The 17,287-nt window shown below is 38.0% G+C and overlaps 1 protein-coding gene across 2 annotated transcripts in view; it reads left to right on the forward strand.

Annotated features, from left to right (window-relative positions):
* Window positions 1-17,287, forward strand: part of LYN (LYN proto-oncogene, Src family tyrosine kinase) — a 52,315-nt gene that overhangs the window by 24,948 nt on the left and 10,080 nt on the right. For both annotated transcript variants that reach the window (XM_026080491.1, XM_026080490.1), the window contains exons 8-10: window positions 743-895; window positions 7,581-7,763; window positions 8,694-8,770. In XM_026080491.1, coding sequence (XP_025936276.1) covers window positions 743-895; window positions 7,581-7,763; window positions 8,694-8,770 — 413 coding nt within the window. The remainder of the gene's footprint in view (window positions 1-742; window positions 896-7,580; window positions 7,764-8,693; window positions 8,771-17,287) is intronic.

Consider the following 17,287-nt stretch of genomic DNA (forward strand, 5'->3'; position numbering starts at 1 on the left):
TAGCTACAAAAATGACTTTTCATTATATATAACTTCCTGGTGAATAGAACCAAAATATATAATTTTTTTTTAGCTTGTCATTGAAAATATGGAGACTGTAAGACATTTTTTAGTAAGACAGGGTTTTGTTTTTTTTTTTTTTTTAAGCCACAATAAGGACTTAGGCATGGCATTTCTCTGAATTGTAATATCTATGGTAAATCTTTGGCACAGCTTGAAAACCTGAGAATTATTTTACATTTGTATTTAAGTTATAGCTGTTCAGTGACTGAAAAACTAATTGTGACCTACTTATGCTTGCATGATTGTGTGTGCACACATGTCTGAAACCATGCTCAAAGAACAGTTAATAACAAATTCAGAATGCTGGTTCCAAGTCTGACCCCAAGTTGCATCTTCATCAACATACTGTCAGTAATGAGATCTTGTGTTTTATTTATTTGGTACTAATGGTACTAAAAAAATTAATAATCTGATGGTAGCATGAACCTTTTTTACACCAGATGTGTGTCACACTTCTCTTTTAAATTAGTCTTTGAACCCTGAATACCAAATTTCATGACAGAAGGATTTAAAGTTATTTGAAAACAATAGAAATTTTTCATGTCCATCAGAGCACCTGAATAAAAAATTGATTTTGAGCTGGTTGGTGCATATCTGCAATTAAGTGTTCTTTGTTTCAAGACATCTGAGGCAGAGAAGCACAACGGATTTTGTATTTTGTTTTTCCTTTGAAAAACAGAGCAAGCAGATGGCTTATGCAGAAAGTTGGAAAAAGCTTGTATTAGTCCTAAGCCTCAAAAACCATGGGATAAAGATGCATGGGAAATTCCACGGGAATCAATTAAACTAGTGAAGAAACTTGGAGCCGGTCAGTTTGGAGAAGTCTGGATGGGTAAGTTTAGCCCTTTGAAAATAATATTTAAATCTGCTGAAAGCAATGCCATTTCAGAATCATTCAGAATAATATTGGGGATCAACCTGGTCCAATATACTTATAAAAGCAGGACAGTCAGACCCAGAACATCCTCTCTCATGAGGAAGAATAGTAAGAAAGAGAATTTGTAAGGGGGAAGACATCTGACAAAGGTGTGGAACAAATCCTTTGGTATTTTTTAAAGCAAAAATCTGGTGGTAGTTCCTTATGAGTAAGCACTGCAATTTATAGGGTCAGATACAACAGATTTTGTTTGGTTGTCTTTTGGGGAGGAAGGAGCGGCTTGTAGTAAGAACTGACTTCTGGTTCTCAAAATCAATGGGCATCTTGGAACTTTGTTTCAAACCAGAAAGTGGTAAAGAACTTGAAATAAAAAGAAACGATGTCTTTTAGTGAGTGATGGGTAGAGCTTTTACGTCTCTTGGTAAAGAAACGACTTGGAATATAGTGCATGGGACAGCAATATTGGGTGAAAAAAGGAGACATTTAATCCAAGATCATAGTCTGCCAGCTTGCTGCCTGAAAAGTAGGTGACTTATGTAGTAAGAAGATAGCAGATTAATCCGCTTTGAATTATAATGTAGGTCTCCCTAATTACAAAAGTATCAAAAGACTTACAAGCAGTAAATTTTAATACATACCCTGCAAAAATGCTAGCATTAATTATTACAATCATAAATAGCCTTGCCGTCCATTTAAAAGAAGTCCTATTTTCTTAGCCCTGCAGACTTCCTGTGGCAAGGGGCTATGGCCACTGTCTAATCATGTGTTCTGCAAAAAACATTTACTTCTCTTGCTTTTGAAATGCTGCCTGTTCAGGGACCCGAGTATTCTTTTGGGTTCCATATTACACGTTCTCTGTATTACTCATTACTTGCGTACTCATTACCATTTACCATCTGGTTTGACTTATTTGAGATAAACTATAACTTCTCTCATAACAAAGTGCCTTCATTATGAATTTTTTTCAGTCCAAATCATTCTCTTAACACTTCCCTGAATCTTCTTTCTGGAGGTTTTATTTAAATAGTAATAAAATTGTTACAAGTAGTTTATTATCTATCAAAATTCTATAGGCAGGACATTTCTGAGTGACTTAGTGTATCCCTAAGCTCAGTAGAAGATACAAAGCTGGAAAGTGTGCTCTGATGACCCACGAGAGTGCAGAAGTCTAATGGGAACACGCTGCTTGGAATTTCATTGTTTTGAAGAGATGCTTTCGTTTAGAAAAGTAAAGCATGGAGTGATGCTATTTGAGTGACAAGTCTGACACATGATTACAGTGTCAATCAGAAAGCTGTAATGCAACCATAAGTATAATCTTTTGATATAAATCACATTAAAATGCAAGCAACATATCTCTATAATATAGCCAAATTTGGCCTTTTATCTGCCAAGATAAGAAAGAAAAGACTTAAGAAAGCCTCTAACTATGATATACATGAGTGACATTTTACATACTAGTTAAGACAAGTAATCAGCGATTGTGCAGTTTTTCTGCCTAATAAACTAGGGCAAGAAAAATTCAACTGACACTGAAATGCAGTGAAAGACTTTGTGGCAGAATGTTATCACTTGTTTGAAAATGTAGACCATTTTGGGAAGTGACTACTTCAGCAAGCACACAGGCACAAAGGCATAAAAAACAGTGTTAATGGTTCAAGATGTTTCCTCTTGTTTGTATCTCATTTTTTCTCTTTTCCCCTCCCCTCTCCCCTCCCCTCTCCCCTCTCCTCTCCCCTCTTCTCTCCTCTTCTTCATCTAAATTGGGCTTAACCCTTGTATCTGAATTACTACACTGTGAGAGAAATTACTGTACTGTGAAGCTGATCACCGTGTTTCCTCTTCTCTTTGCTTTCTTTCTGAAGCAAGAGAAGCTGATTTGCATGGCACAGATCCTTTCTAATCAGAAGCACTGTGAATCTTTGAACCAAAGAAGCTGAAGCTGTAAAATACCTATTAGGTCACCTCTGCAGTTCAGGGTGTCAACAAACACTGATTATTGTGATAATGACCAACCAGAGGTATCAGGAGTTACATAGTGGTACTGCTTATTCCTATAAGCTACTTGTTACAGTCTCATGATAATTTACTTCATCTAAAATAAAATTATTCATTTAGACAGTAGTGTGAACTGGATATGAACTTCATTCTATGGCTTAATTACCGAAGAATTTTCAGCTTGATAAAGGGTACCTAGAATTGTGGTTTCAGAGGGGATGTGGGTGGGGAGACACAGGTAATACTATTACTGCAATGTGAAGATTTGCCAGCACTCCTTTATAATCTTTTCTTTTTAGTTCTCTTCGGGCTTCCAAGCTGGCATGTTCCTCTTAGGTGTTTACTTTTGGGTTTTGGAGAAAGTTAGCTTATGTTTTGGGAGGACTAAAAAAACCTTAGGAATAAAGAGCAGCCTTCCCCTCCCACCCTGCCAGGCATTCTACTGTGCTCCTTCTGAATGTCCCTGCGAGGTGGAGGGTTTCCTACTTGTGAGCCTGTGCAGAGAATCCTGGTTACTTGTGAAGCAGGCAGGTGAATCACTTTCAACTCTGAAAAGTTTCTTTTACAGAGAAAACTTGCTGTAAAGGCTCATCAGTTTCCCGGTTCTGCATACCACTGCAAGCACCACATTTTTAATTTCTTTTTTTAAGTACAGCTATGTGTAATTTTATATGATTTATAAAGACTTTCTGTTTTTAGGCTATTGCAATAGTGTTTGTCCTTGTGTGTTCGGGCAGCAGCTGTGCTGGCATGGTAGAACAAAAGAGCATGACAGAATGGTGTCCACATTTTATGCACTGCTCACCCATGGAAACAGTTAGAAACCTGCGCTCTGTGCTTTCTGCCTTCACATTTAATGTGTTGGATGTGGAGATGGGATTACAGTTGCATTCCTCTGCTGTTCAGCTGAGTGATGGCTGTAGTTGGTAAAGGAAGAGTGGTGTGTTGACATGCAACAGGAGGCATTATCTGGCTTCTAAGTGTTGTATTTATGTAGCTCAAACAAGATGTTCCCAGTATAACTTTGCAGGGAAAGGGAGGAAGAAACTGTATTTTGTAGGCTTGTTCACAAAACCATTCATATTCAGTCCTGGAGATCTGGTCAGAAAGGCCAGAAAGCCCAGGTGGGCTCAATATCATCATTATTGTCTGTTACAAATTCATATAGCAGCTTGGCCTGATTAAGCCCATGCAAGAACCTGGTGGCAACCTGGCTGTCCAGGATGTTACACTGCCAAAATCATCATAATTAACTTGAAAATAACTAGGTGAAACATTAACAGCTTTTGGAGGATTGTGTTTTAACACGTGGAGAACATGGCTCTCTGCTTAAGAGTTGATCTGATTCCCCAGACTTTCATATCATTGCTTGCATTATATTTGGTTTTTAACAAAAGCCCAAACTGCAGAGAGACTTCCTGCTTCCTGCCATAGTATAGAAGGTTTTCGGACTACTGAGTTTAGTACATTTGGGCAGCTTCTTTACTGATGTGATGGACCAAAGCAGCACTGCAAGAGCAGGGTCTATGTTTTACGCATCTTTGTTCATAGCGTGCACTGATATGATTTGACCTGTAATGCTCTGTGGCATTCATAATCCGTGAACAGAATTCTCAAGCAGGGCTAAGAGAAAAGTTAACAACCCAAATGGAGCCATTATGCTGTATTTTATTAATGAGCCACATTTTGCTTATATCTCAGGTGTAAAAGATTCTCTCATTTAGTATAGCCCAAATTAGAATATCTGTAAGTAATAGACATTCTTGGCTTATCTTTTCTTATGCAGCTGTTAGAAAAAGCAGAGTAAATCATTCTACAAAAACAGTTATTAAAATAAAAGGCACCTAAAATGAACGAGGAACGCCTGTTGGTATATCTCCTCAGTATCACAGAAGTGTTTTACAGTGCATGCATGGGCTGGATGTTAGTTGCAAAGAACATGAATTTTTTTCAGATGTTTTAGGTGTAAAAAAGAATTTCTTTGTTTATCTATCCTTTTGAATTCATATTTGGGTGGCAAACTGAACATATGTTCATTTGTATCTTATGTCAAGGAATAATGTGACACAAGTGTTTAGACCTAGAGCCAGGTTCACTTCAGCCAAGGCAGGCATTGGAGAAGGGTCCAGAGCTGCAGTTACTGCCCAAAATGGGGATGACATGGTGCAGTTCAGTGCTGTAGGCACACATTCCCATAGCAGCTTGTGCACCAGAGGAATTCTTCTATGATATGGATTGAATATTAAATTTGCCGTCACCTGCTGAGGTGCCCTGAGGTCACCAGTTTTCCCTTTGCCTGCACAAAGGCTGCAGTCTCCAAGTGCCTGCACAGTCACAGTGTGCCTCTAAAGCGGCTAATCTATATGGAAACCAGCATAGAGGTTCTCATGGTAATAAATGACCTAACATGGGGACTAGGACATTGATATGCTGGTATGGTACAAACCCATACTAAAAAGATGCTTCCTGCTCCAGGTCTGTCTAGCGTGGCATTCTAATATAATCCTGCCCTTCATGTATACTCTCATTCTTACTCTGCCACCTCTGACACGCCAATCATGGGAGCTTTCTACCACTAACAGCTAGGTAATGTCTGCAAAGCTGAAGAGGTAGGGACTCATGCTCTGTGAGTGTTCAGTTCTGATGTGGTTCTCAGCCCAAATCAAGTTACCAGCTGTTTTACTTATCCTGGGTGAGGGAAAGAGGGAAAGAATTCCAGTTTTGTCAAACTGGCCAAGGGTCAATTTTTTACAGACACCACTGTGGGTGCTAGTGAACAGATACAGTTCATGACCACCTTTCTTTAGTTTTTTTCCCCCAGTAATTGATGAAATAAGTGAATGCGAGAGAGATCAGGATCAAACATCTCTAGTCTTCTCATCAGCTAATTTGCTCTGTGTGTTACCACCAGAGTGTCAGGAATAGACTGTTTTCCTGCAGAAGTCAGTATCAGTGAGTATTGTTAGTAATGTAAACTTTTTGTGAGTAGAATCCCAGTCTGGTGGATCTCTTGAACTGCATAACAGTATTTTATAATCACTAATGTTGAGTGTGTTGGTGACAATTGCTTCACAGAAATAACATTATTAATTAATATGCTCAGTAGAGCATTGAACAAATTGGGAGTGGAATTAGTGCTCTGTTTCAGGGTACAGGATGGAATAATAAAAACTGTAAAAATGAGCTTTCTCATTTTTTAAGCACAAAGAGATGTATTTAACACTTATTTTTGATAGGTAGAAACTGTATGTCTGTGCCTTCAATGGCAGAATTTGACCTGAAGTTGTCATTTCTTATTATTCGGTCATCTGGAAACATATTTTTGTTATACTTAGTTGACCTTACTGTGCCTGGGAAAAAAAAAAGTCAAGTAGTCATGAAGATGCGTATTTTGTTACAGATGTATTGGTTTTATTCAGCTGATGACCCTTCTTTAAAAAAGGTGATAGAACATGCAAAGGTTAGAGAAATCATTTAGGAATTGGAGATTAGTTCCTTGCTTTGACACAGATTTCCTATGTTAAGATGAAAAGCAGTATTAGGAAATTGTGGACTTTAATTTAGAGGTACATACATTGTGGTAACACTGTCCAGATTGTTGCTGAGTAAGGAAATGCAGCAATTGCGTTGAGTCATGGAAACTTTACCTCTTCCGAGAAATGTTTCTGCAATGTTGAAATGCATATGCTGGGGCACAAAAGGCTGTCATTTATACTACCAAAACATTCTGTAAATCTGAAATGTTTGGAAGGAGATGCATTTGTATGCATGTTTCTCCCCTTCCCTTCCCCCTTCCCTTCCCCCTTCCCTTCCCCCTTCCCTTCCCCCTTCCCTTCNCCCCTTCCCTTCCCCCTTCCCTTCCCCCTTCCCTTCCCCCTTCGCAAGATAAACTTTAGGATCAATGCTTGCTATTTTTTAAGATGTTTGATATTTTGATCAGAAGACAGTTCATTGCTTTTCTATTTACTGGTAGTTATATTTTATAATTAAATGTGTAATAAACAGAAAATGAAATGATCGCAGTCTCTTCCACTCTTGGCATGACCTATGTGATAAGAAATTACCATGTTTTAAGTCTTCCCCTGAACACTGCAGACTTTTTGGCCTGCCAGCACATCTTTGTTATTGAGAATGTTTATTTGGTCCCACTTTACCATAAGGTTCCATTTTGAGTAGAGAGCCCTACAGAAAGGATTGTTAGCATATGACTGGTATGCACAAAGTAATTATAGTCATGGTATTTAAAGATTTTCCAGAATCTTGCAAGCAATCCGTGGAATCTGTTAGATTCTGAGACAATTTATGCGATGATTCATTAAAACATCTCTTGACTGTTTGACTATTTTCTTATGGGCTTTTATAAAGTCAAACTTGGTATTAAGTGTGGCAATTTGCTTTCCTAATTTATGTTTATCAGGTAAATGATTTATAAAAATAGAAAATGGATTATTGTTCACTGCCTTGATGTATCAGTTGCAAAATATAAGGGAATTTAGTTGTTTGTGCTACATCTGGGTGCTTGCTTTCAGGCTCTTAACTGTTGGTGAAATCTAACCTCACCTGCTTTATGGATTCTTACTAGTCAGGGTGCTGTGCTGTGCAGAATGACTTCAAGTACACTGGACATACTTTCTTGTTTTAGGTTACTATCATAATAGTACAAAAGTGGCCGTGAAGACTCTGAAGCCTGGAACTATGTCTGTGCAAGCCTTTCTGGAGGAAGCCAACCTCATGAAAACCCTTCAGCATGACAAGCTAGTTAGGCTTTATGCTGTAGTGACCAAAGAAGAACCTATTTATATTATAACAGAATTCATGGCAAAAGGTGAGAACAACATAGGAACTGTAAGCAGTGCTTTAAACAACTCTTCTGCTTCTCATGAATCAATCCTCTTTATTTAAAAAAGGAAGGAATAAAAAAGAGAGTATTTCAGGTTTTAGCATTATTCTTTTGTATATTCTCATGTCACAAGAAGAAGCACCTGTCTTAGAGGTGATTGAGGATTTAATTTTATGATTCATCATTGCATTTGTTATATAAACTATTTTTACAGGCTTCTTTAAATGTATCATTTTTGAAATGTTTCAGATGTGACTATAACCCCCAAAATAGCTCCAGTTACTTCAGGTTCCATACCCAACTTTTGTGTCTGGTGCCATAACAAGACACTTACTAATTAAAGCAAATCTTAGAAATCTCCTTATGTAGCCCTTCAGTTGATACTCACCTGTGTAATGAGGCAAGGAATGAGTGCTCCTGCAAGGATTGCTGCACTGCTAGAAAAGCACAACCTTTATAGAGCAGCACTAAACAAAATAAGTGAGGCTTCCTCTTCAGATTGTCTTAGGTAATGGTATTTTTATTTTGTTCTATTGTCAAACAGTTCTGCTGATGACTTTATAAACAACAGCAACTTGTTCTTTATGACTTGGAAAGGACTAATATGTGTGATTGTCCTAGACAGCTTTCCTGATAGTCCATAGAACAAGGTAATTATCAAGTTCAACACCAGTGAGCTAAGGCATGGCCTGGTGAGGGTTTTTACGTCCTGCAGAGCTGCAGAACTTAGACACCTGACGTGCTGACCTGGATATTGCTATTATTAGAGTATGTAAAGAACCTGCAGCTTATTGTAGCCAACTTGAAAATACATCAAAACCTTTCACTTTTAAAACTTTGTGATCCAGAAAATTGTAAGACTGGTGTGAACTTTATTTTGGTAATAAGCTATGCTGACTTTCTCTCTTGTAACAGGGAGTTTGCTGGATTTTCTGAAGAGTGATGAAGGAAGTAAATTGATGCTTCCAAAGCTAATTGACTTCTCAGCTCAGGTAAATTTTAAGAATTATGTTCAAAATTAAGGGGTTTTTTTTATCTCTCAGGCTGAAATTCATGATGGGCAACTTTATCCTGAAATTTGTGGCATTAACAAATAATTTCATTTTTAAAGGTGTTTTGGTCTGAGTAAATAAGGTTATTAAAAGGAGAGAATAGAGAAAAGATGCTTCAAAGGGAGGATGCAAAGTTGGACTTACCTCTTAGATATTGCCGGTGATCTGCTTGGGTGACAGTGGTGCAGTCACTTTTCTATGTGGAAAGGCTGTTTTCGCTTTTAGCAGCTTTGAGGTGAAAGTATAAGTACAAGCTCTACAGAGTAGGTTTCTGAGAACTGTTGAAACAGTGTTGATAAATGTGTCATTTTTACTTGTTAAGTTAGGACAATTCATCAAACCTTTCTGTTAACCTCAACAGAGTATTGTCAATTTCAAAGTTACTCTAAAATAAATGAAATCTACCCAAATGATGTTTCAGGTTACTAGTATCTGATTTATGAACCATGACGATCATGGCAAAGTATGCCAGTTATCCTATGTCATATGCAAAACCTGTAGAGGCACCAGAGTGATATGCATATCAAAGGCTTGCTGGAAAAGGTTGGATCCTAGGCTCATAGGTCACTTTATGTAAGAGTTGTCACATCAAGAGTGACATTGTAAGTCATCAAAGGAGACTAACCCAGTATTCTGCCTCTGTCTGACAGTGACCAGCAGAAGTCGTCTAGGGAGGCGTATAGGAAATAGAGCTTGCAAGTTGTGATTCATACTGCTAATATGGCATTTTTGATAGGATATTGGTTCACCAATCTTTTTGTTCTTCTAATAAGCATTAGACTTTTACAGACTGTTATAACCTGTTGTATTAATTTGCTATGCTTCATGAGGAAAGACAAGAAAGATATTAAATGACGTAAGAAAACATAGATGATTTATGCAAAAACATTCAGTATAACATTATCACATAACTGCTCAATGTAACTATTGTTATATATATAGTGTTGTATGTTGTTATGTATTATATATTGTTATATAGATGTTCAGTATAGCTATTGCAATAGCTATTACAGTTTTAATATAACTCATGTGCTTTATATAGGTATTGTTTAGGTTATCGAGTGTGTGGAAGTTGAAGTTATTGCTCTTGATGAAATCATTAACTTGAAGACCTATGTTTAGAAAATAGAGACATAAATTCAATACTCAGGTTTTGCTGTAATTGTTGTTTCAGTGTAGCTGCAGGTTTACTAAGTTTCCTGAACTGAGTAACTTGTCCTTGAGAATTTAGTGGGGATAAAAGTTTTGTAGGTGTGGAAAACCTTTGGTCCTAAGTCTTGGTTTGGAGATATAAACAACACTAGACAGAAAAGACAACCAAAAAAAAAAAATTTTTGTTATGTAGCTTTGAAAATAGTGCATAAAATTAATGAGAAAGAAGAACATCTGAATAGTGATACAATAGGAGATCCAGGATGCGAAAAGGAAAGCGCACGTGATTTTACAGTAGATCTTTTTTACTGAAGTTTGGGGATGTTGTATTGTTTAAACCTGAGTACTGTTTTCAGAAATTCAAGGCTTGGAAAGGTTAAAGAACTAGAGAAGCAGGGTCAAACTAGACAACTGTTTACAGCTTGGGTAAATCATTTCCAACGTGACAGAGGTCAGAGATCCTAATTTACAAATCTTTGAAGGTTTGAGTCACTTGAAATGGACATGACTGGTTGCCCTGATCTGACAGTAACCTCTCTGAGAGCCTGTTCCTGCACTCAGCCTCAGAGGCCAGGACTTTATGGAGGGTAGGTAGTATGAGAAGTCTCTCTCTTACATAAGATGTAGACTGGCTATCAAGAGAAGTTCCTGAGAGCAAGCCATGCATTCAGCTGCAGAGTCATCTTCAGGGGATGTTCAAGAAACCCTCTTTGAGGATTTCTAACTACAGACCAAACAAAACTTTGGAATAGAGATACAGAAATTTTCCTTCATGGGAAAGACTTCATAGGTTTTTGAAGTACGTTTGTAAAGAGCCCTCAGTATCATTCGGTAATAGCAGGACTGTATAGAATAGACTTGCAGGCTGCATATGGTTCTGAGACCAGAGATTTTGCTCTCTCCTGTGCACTAAAGACAACAGTAATCAGAGTGAAAGATGCAACAACAAAGACATTGCATTATTCTTTTCTAACCCTGACAGTCTGTGAAAGTTTAATTCACTGTTCTTTAGGATCAAAGACAAACACGTATTTTCAAACTTTGTTGCTCTGCTGCTAAGGTAATGATAATTTCACTGCACACCTGTGGATCACACTCTTCAAGAACGTTGGCTATACTAAATGAAGGAGGACATAAAATGTGTTTAGTATTTTTGGTACATATCTGTTTTTTTATAAATGGATGGAGTTTATCCTTACAGCATTAGTGCTAACCTCCCTGTTTAGCCTAAGGGGAAATAAGTTTGACAAGCTGTGTCTCAGAAGACGGAAAAAGAGGCATGGAGGGAAACTCCATGGTGAACTAGTTAAATGAGATCAGGCATATTTTTTACTTTGGTTGATGCACATTTGAATTCTGCATGACTGTCTAATTCACACTATTCTGATAATGCAGTTTACTAGCCTAACCCAGCTTCTCGGGAAAACTGCAAATGCGACAAACAGTAGCTGAGGATTATCTTTTTTAGCCCTCATACATCTCCTGTGATATTGCATTAGACTGATCTGCTCACAGGCACACTGCGTCTCTGGCTTGCCTGCATCCACATGTGTGCACACAAGAAGTCTGTTGAAGTGAAAGTTTCTGAAAGGACACTACCTGTTGCAGAACAATACATTAGCAAAGGGCTTGCGATAGGCAGGAAGAAAACGACCGGGAAGTGGTTCCACTTATTAGGTTACCTTTTTATCCGGAGGAATGGCCTTTGTCACCTTACAGTGGCCTTGTCAGATAAGGAAGGATTGGGAATGGGAGGAGGGGAGGGGAGGGTGTGGTTTGTGTGACTAACAGATAGCTGAAGAATGTAGTGGCCCTTAAACTTGAACCCTCTGCTGAAGCCAGTTTCTCAAATTGTGTTAAAAGAATGCTGTAAGTTAGGACAAGTTAGTTAGTGCTACAATCACTGAATTCATAAAGCCTTTACCTTGAACAATCTTGAAAAGAATCTTCCCTGTTTACAAGGGAGAAAATGTCCTGATTTTGCAAAAAAACAAGGACTTCTTCCTCAGATGAAACAAACATCTTATTAAAAGCTAACATTTTTCAAGCAAGTAATCAAATATACTTCTACTGTACTATATTGGTTTTGCTGTTTTGTTAGCTCAGCCTCTAAACTCATTGATTGCCAATTTAATGGTAATAGCTGAGTGCTTACTTAGTTAAACTTGAAAATCCAGAGCCTACTTTAACATACAGCTGTGGACTCCAGGATTTTTTTCTTTGTGCTAACATTCACAATTTATGAAGTTAGGTTTGTGGAAAACATGGCAAGAAATTGCTTCCTAAGAAGGTGGTCCAGCTCATTTTCTAAAATAACCCGCCCTCTGAAAGACTTGAAGTTTCTCTTCTATATTTAATTAGTGTGTATGAGTGGGGGTTGGGAAAACCTAGTGTTAGCTGTGCCCTGGAAAAGATAATTTTGGCCTCTAGAGATAACTGCTAGAAGTCTCTGAAATGAGAGTGTTTTAAAGGAAGCAGGGTTTTGCAAACTTATTTTCAGCAAATACTGCTTGCTACGATAGAAAACAGCCATGCCAAATCCTGCACAATTCAGCAGAATTGGGCAATGCAAATATACAATATGCCAAAAACAGAATTGGGAATGTGGATAGACCAAAATCTGAGCCCATTTCCCTGTACTAACTGCCTGCGTGACCAGCGTTTGGTGGGCAGGTCAGCAGCACAGCAACTTCATCGACCTATCTTGTAACTTCCGCAGTCCGACAGGCATTAGCTGTCACAATTTACAAGCAGTTCCACTTCCGAGTACTTTGTCAGCTCATCAAGTGGGCTGAGGAAACCCAAAGGTTTTATTAGCTATTGATTCCCAGTTATGAGTTGAAATGTTGGGCAAATATAATCACTTTGTCCACAAAATCTGGCATCTTCCTAATGGAGCAGTCTTGCAGATAATAGCCTTGCTATTTCATCACTAGAGTGACTAACAAACTCTGGTTGTTAGTGTGTATTTTTTGCCCTGCCCAAGGGCTAATTTAATTTATCTGAAAAGCTTCACAGTTCTTTAAGTTCTTACTTGCTTCTGTTTTATGAAGTCAGCTAAAAATGTATGGTGCCAATTCAGTGAACCTTTTGCATTTATAAACTCTGCCTGCTTCAGGGACTCATCTTATGCAAATCTGTTATCCACTGTGCATAGAGTGTCTGTTTAGGAATTCAGAAAATTATATGAGTAGTTACTGAACATGCTCAAGTTCTACTTTTCAAACTGGTCAAAGCCTTATCACAAAAACAGTCTTTTTTTTCTTTTCCATGCAATGCTGATACTTTAATTCTTCTACAATCTGCAACTTTGTAATTCTTATCCCCCTCTTATTTCCTTTTAAGACTATAATGCCATTAGAATAATAATAAATTTAATATTCATGCAGATTTTTTTTGATGCAGTGTTTTAATCCCTCACTCTCCCCTCTTTTCTAAGGGGAGGGAATCTTAAACCAGAATTCACTGTAACTCTTATTTGGCACTGAGAGATTTGCACTGCTGTTTCATCATATTCCTTTTTCAGGATTCTTTTATTTTTAATAACACACTCTGATATTCCAGTAACTCCTGCAAACTGAAAATTAGTATTACATTAATATATCACCTGAAGATGACCTGAAAATATATTCGTTCATCAATGCTTTTCAATTGCCAGGTTCAAGGTGTCTTTACCCTCTTGATAGGCAAATTTCTTAGTCATGCGAAAATGCAATCTTTTCCTTTTCTTAAACTCTGTGATCTAGAAGTATATTTTATTTTATTAGGTGTCTCAAGATTACTGAAAGGAATCTGGTTTAGGTTAATTCTAGACTAAAAGACAGTCCTATCCAGATCAATAACATAACGTGTTTGCTTCAAGCCTTTCCGAACTGCAGACTGCTCGTAGAGACACTCTCTCCGAAGAACTGAAAATTACCAAATTTAAAGCAGCGTGAAGCTCAGGATATGCTACCTTATTTCCTCTGCTTAAACTTCATCAGTAAGAAACTCCCTCCCGCTGTAACTGCTTTTCACTGATTTCCCATGTAATCTGGCTTTTGGGCTGTTTTACATGTTTTAGCAGGAGTATCTCACAGAGCCATGAACCTGAGCCCATTCTCAGCTGAGCGCAGCTCTCAGGCCGCCCTCCCCCGCCAGGTCAGCAGAGGAAAAGGGATGTGGCCAGGATGTCCTGTTCAGTGCTGATCCTGCAGAAGCTGCTTCAGACCTTTAGAGCAGCTGGGGTGAGCTAGCAGTTGTGGTTCCAGCAGCGCATGTTGTATTGAAAGCAGCTGCAATGTAGAGGGAATTTTGAAGCTGCTTTATGCACAAATCCCTGGCTTCTACCTTGTGCAGTTTTACCTGTAGCTTTGAAGTATGGATCTTGAAAAGAGTAAAAAGCCGCATTTATTAACACAAAGAGAACTATTTAAAAGTATACCTAAACAAAGTAATCATTTCTATGTGATTTTGGTTTAAAATCATAGCTGAAATATGACTGGAAAGGATTGGGGGCATTCTTACCCCAGTGTTTCCCAGTATTTCACACATCATAGGTCACACCCTTTGTTTTTTCCCAGAGTGGACTTAATTTACAACCACATAAAAGCTAGGCTAAGCTTTGAATACTGATTCATCTACTACATTTTCCCCATTTTACTTGCCTACCTGCAAGTGAGCATGTGCGAGTTTGGTTTTACATACAGTTTTCAGGTGTCTCATAAATCACCCAAATTCAACAGAGTTGTTGGAACCCAGTTCCATCCCTTTTCCGTCCTGTGTTCTTTGTATTTGTTGTTCGTGTTAGCCATGCGTGCGCCCTTGGCCTTTTCAGGGAAGGCTGAAGCAAAGGCAGGCATTAAAAAGGTCTCTGCACCGTTTGTACGTAGCTTTCTCCCTCTGTTTAATGTGAATGTTTTCCTTGCTCTTGGTCTTGTTACTAATGCTTCTCTGGGATGTTTCCCTGACTATACTTACTAGCTGTAGCACTTTTTGTGGCTGGGCCATTCTGATTTTTGTCATAGTCGGGATATTATTTTGTGCTTTGTAATTTGACCTCACCATTTGCTGGTGTTTCTGACCATATAAGATTTAGCCAAACCATTCTTTTCGGACACCTTATTTACAATTACTATGGTTTGCACCTGCACTTGTAATTATTGTTTATTTGAGGGTGTAGTTGTTCCTGAGACTTGTTTCCCATGAGGTTGTACATGTCAGTCCTCCAGGTTGTTTGAAACTTGCTTCCCTGAAATTCTGTCATCTTATCTTGCCATTCTTTCATTCCATTTCATTTCCATTCCACTTTGTTTCATGATCCCTCTTGCTCAGTTTTCTTTCTCAACATGATATAAAAACAATATATCATGTTGAGCCTAAACAAACCAGTCTGGTCTCTTCAGTATATCACATTTTTACATATAGCCTAGAAATATACAAGTGGATTATGTTATAGATGTTACCGTAACTCACTCTCTCTGTTTTAATAAACAGCTTTGCAAATTATGTTGAAAACATGTCTTGTTTGAAATAACTCTTGCAAAAGAGAGTCACAAACCTTGGCAAGGAAGCTGAAATAAAAGATGTCTTTGTGGATTGAAAAACTGAGCAATTGAGGAATCCAGGAGTTCTCCAATTCTGTAGGAAAAAAAAAGGGGGGGGGAAGCTGTTTCACCTTTTGAAAGAAAGGGGAGGGAAAAAAAAAAGACCATGACTGCCCATCCCTACATGCTGTCTAACTCCAGCTATGACATTTCACCGAGGAGGTGTGACAAAGTGTTTCTCATTTTCAGGAGGTATAGCTTTTCTGTGAAAGTTGTGTCCTCTCCTGATACGCTGGTTTATTAGATTCTCCCCTCCCTACTTAAAAGTCCTCTGCTGCTTTTGACACTTTCTACAAACAACCTCAGAAAGTACAAAGAACTGGTCAGAAAGTAGGAAATACTTGTTCTAGCATCATTGTTTATTCCATGCTTTTGCTACCCTTTTCTTTTAGGGTTTTTAAAAGAGCTTTTTACTCATTTTGAGATGACACAAGTGTTCTGGAAAGTTAACCATTTGCTCACCCTGTTTTACAGATAGAAAGAACTGAAACGGAGAGGAAAGAGCACTGCTAGCTGAAAATCACACAACAAATCGTCAATAGAACTGAATGCAGAACTTCAGCTTTGATTGATTTACTGTGTGATTTTTAGATGAAGCTTTGCAGTATGGAGGCTGTCTTATGGAGACATGTCTTGTGTCTTATTTCTTCCAAGAGAGTTGCTCATCATTTTTATACTGTGTACATAGTTCTAATATCTAGAGATTTGTTGTTTGTTTGTTTTAAACAAATTAACTTAGGTAGTTTTAGAAGCATGTCAGTAGTTCATTAAGCGGGAAGGGGAAACTGATGTCATTTTGGTAGTAACAGTTGCGCAGTGTAGACAGATTCCTCTGTTAAGGGCCATAAAAAAAAAATTCACAAACCCAAATCAACTTTCCTATCCTTCTCCTGACTAGTAGTTTCATAGAGCTGAAAAGTCTTGATAGCTGCAATGATCATTAAAGGAGGGGGAAAGGGTGCTTTCATATTTTACTTTCGTTCACCTGAATTTTTTATGCACTGAACATACCATTTGTCAATGAAATCCCAATAATTACCATAAGGAGTTAACACATGGGTTCTAGCACTGTTCCTTTGATTAAAAAAAAAAACAAAAACCCTTTTATTTATTTATTGTCACAAGCAAAGATTTAACATGAGTGTTTGGACTGAGTTGTTCAGTTGCTGTGTTTTCCCCTCCTTCTCCCATTCAAAATTGCTTGACCATTATTCTTTTCCTGCTTGGGAATTGTTTGCATGTTTGTACATACATGGCTTCTTTGATTTTCTGTACAATTTAATACTTTCAAAACCATTGTTCCAGAATTTCATGGAAGTGTAATTTGTATTTGCTGAAAACATAATGGGTTGTTTGATATCACATTCTTAATTTGTGACTAATCAGATAGTGACTTCAGTGGGTCTGGCACAAATGGAAGGAAATAAAACTTGGTCTTTCCAATGGCTTCAGTTCTTAAGGCTTGGAAACTAAAAATCACCATCACAAACTTCTCTTTCGTCAAGTGGTTCCTCGTTCACCAGCCAGCAGTTACCCCACATGTTAAATGTGTACAGGGAAGTAGGAGGAAAGCTAGTTCCTTCATAACTGTTGATGTATTTTAAGCGGCGTTAGTGAACTTGTTTGTATTTCAACTGTATCTGCCAAGCTAGACAGCCCAGTTACAGCTTTGGTCTTCGAGCAAAATCTTCACTTTCACTTCTCTTTCTTTCCCAAACCC

The sequence above is a fragment of the Apteryx rowi genome, unplaced genomic scaffold (assembly GCF_003343035.1).
Source record: "Apteryx rowi isolate R43461 unplaced genomic scaffold, aptRow1 scaffold_522, whole genome shotgun sequence".
NCBI classification, from domain to species: Eukaryota; Metazoa; Chordata; class Aves; order Apterygiformes; family Apterygidae; genus Apteryx; species Apteryx rowi.